This window comes from Poecile atricapillus, chromosome 10 (assembly GCF_030490865.1).
Source record: "Poecile atricapillus isolate bPoeAtr1 chromosome 10, bPoeAtr1.hap1, whole genome shotgun sequence".
Lineage (NCBI taxonomy): Eukaryota > Metazoa > Chordata > Aves > Passeriformes > Paridae > Poecile > Poecile atricapillus.
In genome coordinates, this window is record NC_081258.1 from 9293298 (window position 1) to 9310516 (window position 17219).

General features: G+C 44.5%; 1 protein-coding gene across 4 annotated transcripts in view; it reads right to left on the reverse strand.

Moving 5' to 3' along the window:
* ZNF423 (zinc finger protein 423) overlaps positions 1-17219 on the reverse strand; it is a 262152-nt gene that overhangs the window by 140744 nt on the left and 104189 nt on the right. For 3 of the 4 annotated variants that reach the window (XR_009278371.1, XM_058845963.1, XM_058845964.1), the window contains one exon: positions 15071-15151. The exons of the other annotated variant lie outside the window; for it this stretch is intronic. Coding sequence is in view for 2 of the 3 variants with exons in the window: in XM_058845963.1 (XP_058701946.1) it covers positions 15071-15151 (81 nt within the window). In the remaining variant the exon portion in view is untranslated. The remainder of the gene's footprint in view (positions 1-15070; positions 15152-17219) is intronic. 4 annotated transcript variants of the gene reach the window in all.

A 17219-nucleotide genomic window follows, 5' to 3' on the forward strand; every position in this document is an offset into this window, starting at 1 on the left:
AATTTAGTTTGTGATTTCAGTGAAGTCCCAGCAGCCAAGGAACCAACACAGACTGTTCAGCCCCACTGCAGGGATCCCGTGTGGTGACCTGGGGACCTGCCTGAGCCAAGGAGCACGAGGCAGCACCCTCACTGTGCCATTACCTGCTGGCTCAGACACACATCCACACCCTGCAGGGCCACCTCACACTGCACTGCTGCTGGATCCCAAAGCCAGCCTCACAGGCTGGCTGGGAGACTGGAGCAGCACACTCAGTTCTGTTAACATGCACTGCTGTCATGAATTCAGAGCCAGCCAACTGAAACATTAATGATCTGGTAAACTACAGAAAGGAACCGACCCACAGTGAGGTCTGCAGCACAAGTGCTTGACTGTTTGGGATGATGAACACCCGTAATTCCTCAAGATTACAGCAGAAGGTGAGGAATTCTGCACTTCTGTAATTCAAGTATGTTATTAAGAATAGAAGTATAGCAAAATACAAATCCCCATATCCAGGAGTCCAAATATTGAAAAATATGAAAGAAATATGCTATACTAGGAGAAAGTCACTAGCTGCAAAAATCATACAAAAAGTGTATTCAGATGAGCCACTACACTACCTGTGATTCTTAGAAATACTGCAGAGGTAACTTGTCACACCAGTTCTACCACAGACACCACCAACATTTCCAGCTGAAAAACCATCTCAGCTTTTCCAAGAAATCCTTTTTTCTCCTTTAGCAAGCCATGACTCATTGCCCTCTATAGTACAGACAGCTACCAGATACAGAAAATGCCAGAAAATGCTTAAGTGCCAGAAAATGCTCCACTAGCTCCCAGAGAGTGTTTCAAGTGGAAGCTTCAAAACGGCCTCCAGAACCACACTCGTGTTCAAAGGAGGTGCTAGAGAACACGGCTGTGTGAAATTTGGCAATACAGATTCACTGGCAGGAACACGGAGGTTAGTTTTGGCTCACAGGAGATCCTCCACCCTGTAGTTTGCTTTGAACAGTTTTAATGAAAAACTCAAAGTGAGATTCAGCTGCAACCATCACTTTTTATCTAAGGCTGGTCAAAAGAAAAAGAAAAAAAAATCCATTTCTATATTTATAAGGTTGGAGAGGGTATGCATCTCTCTTTAGAAGAGACTTTGTACCTTAATTTTCTTTGGAAGAGAAGGTAGCTGGGAGACCTATAATTCTGTCTCACATATGCATGTAGGCAACCAAAACAGCAATGTGGTGGAGGAGGGGGTGAATTAGTAAGTACATCATAGACTGTACAAGTACGTACATCTGCAGCACTGGGCAGCAGACAAGCCTGTCCACTTTAATACTTCCAGAAGAAAAGTTAGTCACTCCTCTCACCTATTAGCAGCAGCATAACAAGAAAATGCTGCTCTCTTCAGCCTGAATAGAAATTTATCTCAGGCAAAAAATCTAAAGGTGCCTCCAGCGGTGCTGAGGCCCAAATCATTATAGTTTTGCCTCTTGTATTTTGGAAAAATCTCAAGCCTCAGCACACAAGTGGAAGGTGAGTGAGGTAAATCACAGGATGTCTTATTCTGACACGTGACAAGAGGAAGGAGAGAGAAAACCCACTTGGGGATGGGGAGTAGGAATACAAGATAAGCAGAACAGACAGCCTCCCCTTGAGAAGCGCACAAGTGAGCTGCCTGCCCCTCCAGGATCTCCAAACACTTTAAAGGCAAGAGGTAGTTACAGGCCACTAGAACGTTTTCAACCAGAAGACCTTTGATCTAAAGGGAGGGTCCCCCACACCCTAAAAAATAGAAGAGTATCTTGCTAACTCAGACCACCATTTACTTCAAGCTTTCTGCTCCCTGTGAAACCAGAGAACACATACTTAGCTTTGCTCTTCCATGGACTACACTGAAAATGTCAGAAAACAGGACAAGCTAGCTTATAAATAATTGCAAAGCCCCTCCTGAAAAGGGCTGAGAGGGAGGTGGGATGAAAGCTTCCAGCCAGGAAAGCTGTGACTGCCAAGGAGCAGAACAGAATAAGGACAAGGACAGTGTGTGATATCCCAGCTCCATCTGTACACAGAAATGAAAGGCATTGAGGAAAATATCAGTGTGGCTTATGGCAGGCATTCCCAGGTGTGGGAAAATCCTCAGGGGAAGAGCACCATCAACAGAAAATACAGCAGACCTTATAAGAGACAGCTGACGTGGCAGATCCTACAAAAGCTTGTCTGCAGTATCTGAGCGTCTTTTGTTCCCTAGCCCCATTCTTTCACCTGGCAGCTCACAGATTAAAAGACCTGAGAGATGTTCCTGTCACAGAAGACTTTTTCTCAAAAGGCTCCTAAAAGGAGGAGGGACCAGGGTAATGCAGGGTCCACTACAGGGGATGTGTGGCAGTGGAAGCTTTACCCTTCTAATAACAACTCCCCTACTTTTCTGGAAATTCTCCCTAACCCTATCCCCTCGCTACCTGCAGAGTGATAACAAAGCCAACATTGTCCATCAAGTCTCAATCTGAAGTGACTCAGTTATTCTCAGGAGCTTTGTGTTCATTTTTTCAGCCTGGCATCCTAAGAAAACAAGGTTTATGTCATCATATTGCCTGTCATATGTCTTAACTGTTTGTCCCTTCCTATTAACTTTTGAATCACACCGTACTGGGGATACAGGGCTATGAGAGAAATTGAGTTTCTCGGATAGAAATTGAGTTTCTCTAAGATCAGCAAACCTGCCTTTGATTGGGTAGGGCAGAGACCCCAGTTCATGTCTCTGCTGTGAGAAAGGCTGAGCAGAGTCAGCACTCACGCCTCTCCTTGGGCCTGTCCCAGGCAATCAGCACACGTGTGTCACCCGGCTGCACAGCACCGCTCATTCTGCTTCTTGTCCTGCTGGTAGGCAGAGGATGGGGAGGGGGGATGAGAGTGCTCTGTGGGGAATGGGGTCGGGTGGAGGGCTGAGCTGGACTTCAGTGGAGAAACACATCATCCCAAGTCTGGCCTCATACTCAAGAAAACTTATTTTCTCTGCCAAATTGCCTGTAACTTCATGACACATCATCAAGGACAAATGACAATATTTATCAAGTACTCGCTGAATCCAGAATGTAGCCACACACAAAATAGCAACCAGTTGGAGAATTCATCCATTAGATTTGTTGCTGCAACTTTTTCTTCCCTTTTTCCTAAGCAATGGAAAAGTCATGTTGAAGTCAATTTATTTCCTAATGTCACCACTTTCTAGGTCTGAACAATTAATGCAGGGTTTCTTGAAACAAGTAGAAAGCGTGTGATGAATCAAATGTGAGCACTCGGGAAACAGCACTCCCACAAGACCGCAAGGCTTGGCTCTGGAATCAGTTTGTGACATTGGTTACAAGCAGCTATACACCCCAAGTGTGCTCTACAGAGGCATTTTTCTGTATCTATTGACTAAACTATCCATTTTTAAGGAAAAGTGAAGGAACAAAAAAAAAAAAAGTCCCTTTTTTACTGTAGCACCACATGGTAAATTTCATTTGTCCCGTCCCAACTGCTTCTAGTGACAGTGGAGTGTTTGTCTGAATTTTTAACAGATGTTTCTAAGTACTCTTGTCCACTTCTCTCTCCTGAGGATTTCTGCAGTGGGATAGCTCTAGATAGTAATACAAGCAATGCTTGTAAGAGGCTCTGGGGATAAATCTGTAGACACTGCATCTAGGATGGGTGTGGGTATGGGTCCAAGCCTTATGAAACTTTGTAAATATTCTCTGAAGAATAGCAAGCTGGACTGACCCTGCCTGCAGATGTTTTTGAGCTTACCAGCCCCACAGTGAAAAGCAAGACAGCTTACAGATAACTGCAACTCTCCTGAAACAGCCCAAGAGCAGGACTTAAACTGAAATTTATAAAAGCAGGGGTATACTGGAGAAGAACAGAATAATGCAAAGGATGATGTGTGATGGTGTAACTCAATTTCAATTCAAAATACCAAAGATGCTTCAAAGGGGACCAGTCGGGGCTGAGGCAGAATTTCCCAGATGTCAGCTTGCCCTTGGGAACAAGCACGCTGGATTCACTTGACAGGTGTGAAGGTACTCAGAGGAAGTCAGTCAGAACAAAAATTGCTTTAAAAAAAATAAAATCTCTGCTTTCATTTTTAAAGAAAGTGAGCATCTTGCGCTAACGCATGGCAAGGAGGCAGTGACGTCTGCCTGAGTTTGTACACAGCCTGAAACAATCAGCTAAAGCATGCTCATGGCTGCTAGTTTACATTATCGAAACGGAACCAGAGCTATTTAATTCTAAAATGAAATCTATTAAAGCTATTGTCAGTGTTTCACAGCAGCTGAAACTGTTTTTTTAAAAGGTCAGTCTACTAGCTAGAGAGTGAAAACAAGCAAGGCGGCTGTGCCAGCCCTTAAGACGTGGCTGCATCCTGCAGTCTGGCTTTGCATTCCCTTAAATGTCGGGCAGCAGCAGCAGCAAGGTCCCAGAGGAACCCTGCCAGCCGCAGGGGACACTCAGAGGAGGGGGACAGTCAGGGGAGGGGGACAGTCAGAGGAGGGGGACAGTCAGAAGAGGGGGACAGTCAGAGGAGGGGGACAGTCAGAAGAGGGGGACAGTCAGAGGAGGGGGACACTCAGAGGAGGGGGACAGTCATAAGAGGGGGACAGTGAGAAGAGGGGGACACTCAGAGGAGGGGGACACTCAGAGGAGGGGGACAGTCAGGGGAGGGGGACAGTCAGGGGAGGAGGACAGTCAGAGGAGGGGGACAGTCAGAAGAGGGGGACACTCAGAGGAGGGGGACAGTCAGAGGAGGGGGACAGTCAGGGGAGGGGGACAGTCAGAAGAGGGGGACAGTCAGAGGAGGGGGACACTCAGAAGAGGGGGACACTCAGAGGAGGGGGACAGTCAGAGGAGGGGGACAGTCAGAGGAGGGGGACAGTGAGAAGAGGGGGACAGTCAGAGGAGGGGGACAATCAGAGGAGGGGGACAGTCAGAGGAGGGGGACAGTCAGGGGAGGAGGACAGTCAGGGGAGGGGGACAGTCAGAAGAGGGGGACAATCAGAGGAGGGGGACAGTCAGAGGAGGGGGACAGTCAGAGGAGGGGGACAGTCAGAGGAGGCTCCGCTCCTGCGGGACACTCAGGGCAGCGGGAGCCACACGGGCCCCGCACTGCCCCACGCTGCACCTACGCCTTGCCGGGCCAGAGAAAGGGATGGCTGGAGAGGACACCACTTGTTTTTTCAACCCATTCAGCTTTGTGGCCGCTGTGTCATTCACAACAATAGCACAGCCCTCCCCCACTCCCAGAAAACCCATAAAAACCCCAACCTAAGAACCACTTCCCCCACAAACAGCATAGCAGAGCCCCAAACACCCCCACAGCTAGTGCTGGCCTAGCATTTGCTGTCATCTTCTGTATTGGCATTTTTGTTAACCCCTTTTGTAAGATCATTTGACTCAGTTTCAAAATTCCTCAATCTGAAAAACGCTTGTTAAATATTGGCCCTGACTGCTGCACAAAGTGATAGCTTGGTAGTCATAATCCACAAGATATATTTAGCCTCACAAACTCATCATCAATGGGTCTTGAAAGCATTGTAGCCAACCGACTGGAAACCACATGCAATACAAACACATAATAGAACTTTTAATGTGCAAAGAGACTAAACAAAAAGATCCTTGACCTTCTTGCTTTCCCTTGCATACCATTATCCCCAGTGAGACAGCAAATGGAATGACGTGGAGAGCAACAGCTACCAACAAGCAACTTTGAAGCCAATTTCTACAGTAGTTAAGCAGTTAATGACGTTAATCAGAATGATAACTTATTAAATTCTATATTTATGCAAATAGCATTTTGGCATATCGTACGGAGATCTGAGTAGCAGAGCTTGCCAAGGAAAGGTCTCAACATCTTCTATATTCACCATTTTGGGGTTTTTAATATCATGTAAAAGCATCTGTGATGGTCAGTACATCTGACAAACCGCACTTAAATAAAATGCTACAGTCACAAATTAATATCCATTATTCCAAATAGATTAATGAACAAATTGTTTAGTTCTTAACCTTTATGAAGCAGAGATTCATCTCTGCAGCCACATCCAATCTCTGCCATTATCTTTTGAACAAGAAGATGACTTTTCTTATAGACCTTCCTAAAACAGGCAACAATTATTGAACAAAAAAGTAACAGGTAGCCCTCCCTCTCTCTCTCTGTGCTACAGTAGCTAGGGAATATATGGCACAAAAATATAAAGTAACAGAGTAGTTTATGACTGACATGAAAGGGCATTATCCATGTGTAATGAAATGAATCTGAAAAACTGCAGTTTAGGGTAGGCAGAATTTACAGTAATCTTAGTTTTGTAAAACCAGTGTGGAAAACATTGCTTTCCAAGAGAAATAGCTGGGAACTTCTTGGTTCTGAGTTGTATTTAAATTCAACAAGGATGGAAGAAGCAGGGGATTGGATTAACAGCTCTGAATTGCACTTTTTAATTGTTTTCAAGATGTCAAAAATAACATCAAGATGATGCATGTAGTTTTCCCTTTTCTTGATTCTGTTGTTTAGTGGCATTAAATTCTGCACAGATTTTACCCATTCATTCAGTTCTTTCTCCATCTTCAGGAAAATGAGGTGGGAACCACTTCTGCAAGATGTTGTGCAAAATGAGTAATTCACAAATTGAAACTGTACCTCTGTTTTGAAAATCAATAATATTGCTTATACACAAGCCTTAATTGTTGATTTATTTATGTAAATATCTTGGTATCTGGGTACCTTTCCTTTGTTTGTGCAAACCTCACAACGAAATGTTCAAATATCTCTGGAAAAAATAATTGCCTTTTTTCTCCCCTTTGGGTACAAATTTCTGTGTTTTAAATGAATGTGCAGGTTTCCTGTTGCTGCATGAAACCTTCATTTAAAAGCAACAACTAATTCTAGGTTTAATTAAAACAGAATGGTTTACATAACAAACATGGGTTGTTTTTTTTTACAGCACATATCTTCTTTATCTTAATGTGATTGCTGCCTATTAAGAGAATAATATTTTTTTTTAATTAATTTAATGAAATAATTGAAAGTCTTACAGCAACTCACTTTATAGAGTAAACTTATGCAAGCACCGAAGCCTTTCCAGAGAAAACAGGATTCTCCACACCTCCCTCTGGCTTTTCTCCCTACTGAATGCCGTGGCCTTCACTCAACCAAAGGAAATGAAAGACAGACTGAGACAACAGCATCACGTGGGTGAAGGTCAGATTGATTTTCAGCTGTGTGGTGCTGTTTTATCACCCTCAGGACAAAAGTTAAGCCCTTCGTTTTTTTTCATGTCTGCTTTAACAGAGCAACTTTTTTTTCCCCCTGAAATTTTGGTTGGGGTCCATACCACCAGAATTATCAAGGATAGTCTAATTTAAAACATTTGTGAAGATCTTCCATCCTCAGAGTAAAAAGCCAGAGCAGCCCACACACCACAAAATTTCCATGAGTTTCCTCTATTCCCTGTGTACAAACAGTGGCTCCTTGAAACTACGGAGGTTTCTGCAGTGACATTTGCTGACAGCAAAAGCAGAGTGGGATGCAGCTGCTGGCTGTTTGTGATGATCCTGGGCACAGGAGAAGAGCAGTTTCTATCTCAAAAGGGGCAAGTTCACAAATTGTTTTTTCTCCCCATCCTCCCTTCCTTTCCTCTCCTCTCTGCTCGGAGAGGCCAAGCTCTCCGAGAGCTGAGCCTCCTGCCTGTCACTCGGCAATCCAGACATGCACGGCCAATTACTGTGGCAGCCTCTGGAAAAACAGGGAGTTTTGCTAACTCTGACTGCACTTTTTCCAGCTCCAATGCCACTTGCAAAATCACTCTCCCCCAACTTGCTGTAAGAATTGGCTTTCCTTTTTCCTCTTTTAATTGAGAGAGATTCTCCCCAAAGTAATGATGTTATTTTCAATAGTCAATTTTAGCTAGTCAAGTCTTCAAAACTGAACTGATTAACCTAAAATGAGGCATTTTGTACATTACAAATGTAGTTATACAGATATGCATACCTAGCTATCGAGAGAAAGCATCTTCCCTCCCATTTCCAGTTTTCTGGCTGACAAACTCAGTATTCTCTCATTTAAGCTATGAGACAAGAAAATCCTACTCATTTTCATTTCCTTTTGTTTTAAGTGTTGGGTTGAATTTGTCTTATTTTGTGCGAAGGGTGCAACAGCATCATGACTGCCTCCTAAAGATGACAGTTTATCCTCCATAAAAAGCAAGGAATGCTATCTGCTTTATTTATATGTATGAGAGGCCCTGGTCCAAATCAAACCCAGTTACATACAGTACCATTGAAACACCTTGGAATACAGTTCCTACATGGAACAGCTCTTGTAAAACAAACCATGACAAGTGTCTGTAAGAGAGGAAGGAGCAGTGAAGGGCTGTAAGGTGATATCAAGCAGCTATCCAGGTTGGATCTGGATGCAGTCTGAATGCAAATTAATTTTCTCAGTTTTGTGAACAAAGATTTGACTAGCACATATCTTTAGTTCATCTGAACCTAGCTGAGCCTGCCTCCAAAGCAGCAAGAGGAGCAGTGTGATTTCCCCCAGCACCCCGAGCAGATCTGCAGGTCCCCACAGGATGGTTCAAGGAAGGCTCTGCACGTGCACGGAGCTCAAGGGAAGAGCCAGCTCTGGACAATGGACAAGAGAGCAACTGCAGCTGAGAGTCAAGAAGAAACCAGTAACACAGCAAGGTGTAACTTAAATGTACAAACTGTGAGTGACTCTGCTTCATGCGGGGCTGGGAAAGGGCAAATGCCAGCACAGCAACAGAGAGAAGAGTGCTGGGAACAAGCATGGGACAGCCCAGAAAGGAGCAAGCAAGGAAAAAACCTTCGAGGAGGGACAACAGGGACACGTGCACAGGCAACAGGGAGAGGAAAGGGCAGATAGCAGCCACCCCAAGCACACAGAAAGCACAAAAGCACAATCCCAAATGATGCAGAGACAGACCACAAGCTAAGTACTACCATAAATAACTGTTCTAGATGCATGGTGGATTTTTGGCTGATTTGGGCTTGGTTGGTTGCTATGTTTGATTGATGAAGATTGAACAATGTACTTCAAACCTGCCTGCACTACTCTTGGAGTCTGGTAAATTACCTCTATTCAGTTTTGCTCGAAGAAAATAAACACATGCCTGTGTATTTATATTTCTGTAGACTGCAAGTTCATGAAGGGGATTTACTTCTCTCTTCCTGAATTTTCTAATGAATAATTAGTAAATGTAGATTTCTAAAATGACCGTTTAGTATAAATTATATCAAATCTCATTTATTTTAAGAGATATCATTAAGTACAAAGTCTGCATGAGTGAACTGAGTTCACTGTAGAGGAAATGACTGGGAATTATGTTCAAAAATCTATTCAAATGTTTAATGTAACAGATTCCCTGGAGAAGAGAAAAGCAATGGGCTTCTTCAGCCTTTCCTTATGTCCTCCTCAGCAAGTGTAACAGTAATTGAGTAGCAACAAAAAGAGGAGCCAAAAAGTCTTTCATCATTATGGCTGAGAACGATTTTCAAGGAAACCTAAGGAAGAGATGGACCCACATGCCAAAAAAATGATGTTTTCAAGGGGAAGTTCACTCCCAACATTACTGATGTCACCAGCAACAAAACCCACCTGGATTAAAGACCTTGGCTGTTCCATCAATTTCATGCATGCCATTAAGCTAATAAGTGCAGCTACAGTAATTTTCATCCAAAATAACTCAGGCTATTAATGGGGAAGGTCTTGAGTTCTCCCCTAAACGCTGACCTCTTGTTCCCCTTATGTTGACATAAAGCTTGTGCAGCTCCATAGGGCACCAGATCTGGGAGCTGCACAGACTAAAAATCAATCCCTTTAATTGTCAGCAATGTCAGCTCCCAAAGACAACACAAACCTTTTTCCAGTATAAGGCAGGAGATGGAAGGAAGGAAGGAAGCAGTCCAGTAGCAGTCAAAACTTAAGCCAAATTAGAATAACAACTTTTTAATAAAAATAACAATTCTTTGTGTCAGGAAGAGGTTGCTAGAATGTTTAAAGATTACTAAGTGCTTGAATACCCTACAAAGTATTTAGAGCGAACAGACCAAGCGCCTTGAAAATGCCAAATCAAATTTTCATTAGTTAAGACAATGAAAACTGCTTGTAATAAGCAAGATGTTTGAATAACATTACCTATATTTAATAAATGTAATTTACTGAAATTTCTACTGAGTATATTTTCAACAATTTTAATTTATATATGAAATTATAAAATTTACCCTACTCTTAAAAGCACCTACTAAAATTACTTACATGAAACAGCATTCAAAATGTACATACTTGCTGCCAAAGCTTTGAAGAAAGTCAGAAGCTGCTTGGACCTCTGATGGAGGTCCTCTGATGTGCAAGCCCAGCTTGGAGAGCAACAGCCTCTCCAGCAGGTGCAGAGAAAATATTTCCCTTATTCAGTTTATTTGAGTGGTTCAGTCCAATACGCAGTTTGTTGAGAACAGAGGAACTGCTTGGCAGATGATCCCTAGTTTGCTTCTTGCCAGCCTACGGCAAAGAAAGGCGTGAGACGCCCACGGAGCACACAGGCACCCGGCTGAGGCTGTCCCCAGGAGGACACGTACCTGGGGGTGTCCCTGCCGCTCCCAGGGGCCAGGGCTGCACTGCCGGCCGGTCCCCGGGAGCCCACGGCGGGCGCTGGGGACAGGCCGAGCCCGGGCTCCCGCACCCAGGGGCCATGCGGAGATGCTCAGCGAGCGCTCCCAGAGCCAGCCAGCTGAAGAGGACCAACCCATGCTGGCACGTTTCCCTAAAGCCAGCCGGCACCAGGGGGTGGAGGCTGCTTTCTGGCTTCCCCAAGCCTGGAGCACAGTTAATAACATGCCAGCTGTATCTGCAGACAAGCCAAGTTTAATGAGGCTACAACAAAAGCATTCAAATATGCGCTACAGAACTTCTGTGGGGATTTTTTTCTAGAGCTTGTTTTAAAAAAATGAAAGATAGGGATTCTTGACAATGTTTGTACACACACTTCCTTCGTTTTTAATTGATTTTTTTTTAAATTATATGCCGCAAATTCAAAGAAATCAACATTAGAAAGACTTGTTTAATCCTACTACTTCCAACAGCAAAATTATGCTGTGTGATGAGTGCTTGAAATGCACTGCTGGTTGCTTTTCTCTTAATAAACATTGAAGTCTTAATTGTTTTTCCCCTACATGGCCAGACACCATCTTTCTGTCTGCCAGGTCTTCACACTAGGACAAGCCCTATCCCTCACCTCCTGCTTGGGAGCCAGGACAGACACGCCAGTGTGACCACATCTCTGGCACAAGTGATGGAGGAGATAGCTGACCCCCTCACTCTCCTACCAGCCATGCCTCACCACATCCATCTCACTCTGGGCCAAGGCACACGAGGATAAAATAAAAGGATTGCAAACAGGGACTTAGAGACAGGAGGGAGCAGCAAAAGAAGCCTGCTCAGACATGAGGAGAAGGTGGAAAGGGGCAAACACTCACTGTCTCCTTCACCAGAAGAACCAGAGTATCAAATGATAGCAGGTGACAAAAGTGAAGTGAACAAAAAGTGATGTTTTTCCCCAGTGTGTAGTTGAACTCTGGGTCCCCACCACAGGAAAAGCTAACTGCACTTCAAAATGGAAATTCATGGAAGAAAATTGTCTGAATTATTTAAATAAAAAGAACCACAAAGTGCTGAAATAAGTTTGCTGGCAACTAGGAAAACATTCTGGGGAAACAGCACTGTGGGACCATCAGGCTGGCTCAGTACAGCCATCCTTATATGAAGAGTACTTACCCAATTGTCTGCGATGGGATAGGGGAAGAAATCAGGAGAAAAACCCAAACTGTCAGTGCATCTATTTTTCACTGCCTACATGTGCAGTCTGAAGATCTCAATGGCTCTGAATCTGCCAAGGCTGTTGATATGGCCATCAGTTTTGTCCCTCAACAACCCACAGGAAGGCAATGCATGCCCTTCAGCAGCATCCTAGCCAGAAATAATCCATGCTCTTGTCCATCTGAGACAGGACAACCCCAGCACATCCTCCATTCAGCTCTCTAAGGCTTTATTAAAGGCCACTTTGTAACAAGCACATATCTATTGTAGTCTCCGGGCTATCCTCACTGTAGCTCTCAATTGAGTTTCATATCATAGACTGGGTTTTGTCTACAACCCTCTGAATGCTGGGACCTGCTTATGGCAAACAGGGATCCTCCTTCCTGCAGGCACAGCTGCTCTTGTAGCTCTCACCAGGCTCCAGCTTGGGAAGGAACTCTTTGCACTGAAACCCTTCCCTCCTCCTTTTTTTTTTTTTTTTTTTTTTTAATAAAACACATTTATTATTTACTTAGATTTCTGTATGCTGAGAAAGAAATCTGCCCTATGTAGACCCCCACAACCCTCCCTCTGCTGTACCGTGGCAGTGGACTACCCTTGCAAACAGAAATCTGAAGCAGGAGGAGAAGGGGAGGTGGAGCTCCGGCACCCCTGGTGCCCCAGAATTGTTGTGTGAGGCCTGAGCTGGTGCAGGGGGAACTGGGCAGGCTCCAGCTCCCCAAACACAGCTCCTGCTGCACACAGGAGCTGCCATGGCCAGCAGCCAGCACAGCTCTTGCTTCACAGCATTTGGGGTGCTTCGGTCCCTGTGCGTCTCGCTGTTGCCGATGCAGTGAAGGAGAAGAGACTGACTTCTCAGCCAGCCAGGGCCAACCTGTTCAAGATATCCAAAGGACACGTTTCCTTTAAGAGGCCTCATTTGAAATATGCACTTTCTCATTTATCCATTTCCATGCATACCTGTGCTTACTTTGCAAGACTACTTTTTGAACTAGATAAAAGCAGATAAAAGAACTCAATTAAAGTAGCAAGAATGAAACAGTCCCTTGCCAATACAAGCAGGCTAACTTGTCATCCTTAGCTCCTCACTGGGCCATATGTTTAAAAATGACAAGGAAAATGGTTTTCCTGTGTGAAAAACATATGCTGCTTGAGGAAAGACATTCTCATTGCTAAGAAATCTTGTGCAGCCTCAGAACGCATAGCCGGGCCATGCACAGTGACTGCTGGCTATGTGGGGGCTGAGAAAGGGGTGGGGAGAGCTCATTACCTCCCTCCTGCCAGGGGTTTTGGTGACATGCAACCAAGCCGCCCGCAGCCGCGCTGGCAGCGCTCCTATCTGCACACGCAGCGCCTGGTGCTGCCTCCCTCGCCACCATCCCCAGGGGCAGCGGCACAAAGGTGGCGGTGGCGATTTGCAGGGGATGGCGCCCGGCACACTGGCACACTCTTATCAGTGAGCACACTGCCCAGCTCTGCCCCGGGCTCAGCGCCCACTCTGGGACCCTCCGTGAGGCCGCAGAGCAAATCCCCAGCTGGGTGTTTATGGCGAGCAGGCATTGTTTGGAATTCACATGTCCCCCCACCACAAATCCTTACAGGCACTGGCATGCCTGCAAAAGCCAGTGGAGACGGAGAAAGGAGAGCGGCGGCTCAGCCCCGCTGCCACGCGGCCGTGCCGAGGGGCTGGGCACAGCCGGGCTCTCACCTACCTTTGCCTGTGGGTGACCCTCCGGTGTGGGCAGGCAGCGCTGTTGGGGAGCACAACACTCGGCACAACTTTGTCAGACACACGCAGCTCACGACCCGCTGCGCTGGAGCGCGTTTGCCATGTGCGGGGGCAGAGCCTCAGCACACGCTGCCCGGGATGTGCTGCGAAACCTCGGCACGGCCAGGGCTGCTGCACGCCCTGTGCCACATGAAATTTGCAGCTGTGCTTCTGTGTGTCTTCAGATCCCCATTCAGATGGGGGAATGCGCTTTATGCTCTACACGATAAATACGTATTTCACTGAGCACCTGCGCAGCAAGCCAGTCAGCACAGTTCCTTATCAGCACGCTGATTTTCTGGCACGTGCAAGCAGAAGTCCTTGAAAAAGCCTCTTTTCAGGCTGGCTGGGAACCTCCAGGTAAACTCAAACATCACCTGTGTGGTGACAGCAGTCAGGGGAGCCGGACCCCAGCCCACCCAGCCACGTGTACCCCTGCAGCAATGCGGGGTTTCGGAGCTCTGAGCACGGAGGGCACAGACACTGCGGGCAGGGAGATGTGCAGCGCCTGGACACTGTGGCCAAGGTGGCTGCCGAGCCCTGGGGAGCCCTGTGCTGTCCCTGCACCTGGAGAGGGGACATCTGTGACAAACGGAGGACAGGAGCCTGCGCTTGCAGCCCTCCGAGTGATTGACAATAAAAACACTGCCCCGGTGCCCATTTTCAGATCTAGACAGCAAGAACTGGGGACTCCAGGGAAAATCCATGTTTTTACAGTTTGTGATATTATTGAGCTTTTCTGGTGCCAATTTTAAAACACTGCTATGACCTCTGGAAAGAAGGGAAACTGCATTTCAGCACGACAACGCAGAAAAGAACAAAAAAAGGAAACTTGTTATTTTTTTAAGCTTGAAACACTAGTCAGGTTAAGAGAAAGGAGCAGAATTCTGGCAAGGACAAGAGCACTCAGACTGAACCACGACACAGTAATTAGGGCCAGTAGGTCATTAGACACACAGCTGTATAAACTAGGTGTATAATTAAGTTTCCACACTGCTTTTTCACAACTGTATTTCAGTTTCTTTTGTGGAGGACAATCAGTAATTCATTAATTTAAAGATGTAACAACAGCAGCAGCAAAAAGAGAAAAATATCTGACTTGCCAATCAGGTGCAACCAAATATTACAATTTTGGGAAGGGCTCATTTTGGAAATGTATATATGACATCTCTCTTTGTCAGTGGGAAGTAAAAAGTGCCACCTGACAAAAACATTCATGAGACATCGTCACTTGTTGACAAGCTGCTGTAGATGGTTTCTGGATAAGCATCCCACAAATAGGGTTGCATGGCAATTGTAATTCTTGTAGCAGGTGAAATATAAGAAAATGCAAAATTATACACTAGCATGAAACAGTTACAGTACCTCATTTCAAACGTAAGCCTAGTGTACAAGTTACAGGGCATTTAAAAGGAGCAACTGCAAGACTTTAATTATAAACTAGTTCCTACCGTACAGTAGTTTAGAAAAATCAGCTGCTTCCAAGCTGGCAATATCCATATATAGCTCTGCTGCTGTTTGAAACAGACAACCTGTAAAGTTATCAACAACAGAAGAGGACCTCATGAAATGCTCAGAGACCCAGCCAAAACCTACTTCTGTCCGCTTCATTGATGTGCTAATTTGCTTTAAAACCCTCTATATTCACTTGAGAATCTGAAGAAACAACTTTACCTGAGACTATTCCGACCCATGGGAGGAAAGGGGTGAAGGAAGAAAAAAAAAAAAAAGCACAATAAAATGCTGGAGCTAAACCCAGACTAATGCAGGTGGGTTAAACACACAAGCCAAATGACAAAGCTTGTGACTTTTTAGCCACTTTTTGTCAGACAACAAGACACCTGGCACCAGGCACAGACAATGATATATCACAGAATAGCTGCTTGATGTAGGGAGCCTCTGGGGCTTGTTGTAGGACACAGTAAGTTGTAAATCCACATGTAGTTCTTTACTCTTGTCACTAACACTGTAAGACAGCATCATGCTACACCTACACTGTAACAGCAGCATGCAAAAACACATGGCTTTTTTTTGCTGCACATGATGACAATGGCAATTACTTAGTCCTCTCTAGTTTAGAGGATATGGGATACCAGTGAATTTTAAAGTAATTTTAAAAGCTTAACACATCCAGTGTATACACTAGGTGTTTTCCTTTGTTCTCAGAGTATTTTTCAAGATGCTACTGTTTCCAGGACTGCTGCAGGAGCTCTCTTTTGTGGGGGCAAGCTGGGAAACAAGGGAAGGCATAAGCCAATAAGGAAATGTGATGTTCTTTTGGTACAAGCTGCCCCCATTTAGGCCTTTTTCTTATCCCCATAGACACTGGGAACCTACAACCTGCAAGCACAGACATCAGTCGTGAGCAAAAGGTATAAAAGACACCTAATTCTGTCAGAAGGAGAACATCTCTACTACACTGACATCAAAAGGAATGCTGTGCACCTATGCTACCAGAGATGTCTAGATTTCATCAGTGTTTTGTCCTCAAAGAAACAAGTTTGAAATACATGAAAAAGCAAGGAGGGGAATGGCTGTTTGTTACTTCCTTACATGTCAAAGCAGCTGCGTTCAAACTGTATTATAACTTCAGCACACTGTAATGAATTTCTAAGGGATTCCAGTGAAATAGATGGTTTATCCTGTTCTTTGGCGTGATCTCTTGTAATCCTGCAACGCTCCTGAGCTACAATACCTTCCTAACTTCAGTATCCCAAAGGAAGTCATTAGTTATGTTGTATTATCGGCCTGGTGATATTATCACTACAAATATTACCTGTATTGATCTGGAGCCATATAGACATGACTGAAAGCCCTGCTTCAGATTAAGACATGAAAATCTAGCTTGCCAAGAGGTCAGCCACTGCATTACACCCCCAGGTGTGTCAGGCAGGTGTCACAGGGAAAATGAGTGCAGGGTAACTAAGGACACAGGCAAATAACTCTTTTTTTAGGGGAAAATCTTTAAATATTACACACTTCCTAATGCGGTCTTAGGTTTTCACCCAGGTGGTGCAAGTCTTTTTAAATGAATTGAACAAAGATACACATTTTGCATGCTTTCCTCAAAACTTCTCATGCCATGTATCAAACTGCTGTATCTGAAAGGGTTGTTTTTTCCACAAGGTAAAGTATGTGAATATCAGGAAATATTCCACATTGTCTTCATGGAAACGTTCTCATTCCAAAATATATGAGTGCAATCTTCCTATTTACTTTAAATCACTTCAGGCCACTAGATTAAACTAAATAGAAAACAGACACTCTTGTTCTGGAGCAAGGATTATCCTCACGTGGAGACAATTAGCACTTATTTCATGTATATGCAGATAGTTATATGCTGCCTTTTTGGGACAAAATGTCTTTGGAAATCATCTGCACATGTGAAGACAGTAAAAGAAGACAAAATTATGCTACCTGCAATCAAGAATAGCAATGGGAATACTGACAAATCGTTTTGATATATCCCTAAAAATATAATTTATTTTTCTTAGTTTCACTAAGAGACTACTACACTGAGAATAAAAAAAAACCCTGAGGTGTGAAAACACTGACTGAATTTACATGAATATAATCTCTAGGTTGCTATGTTTTAATGCA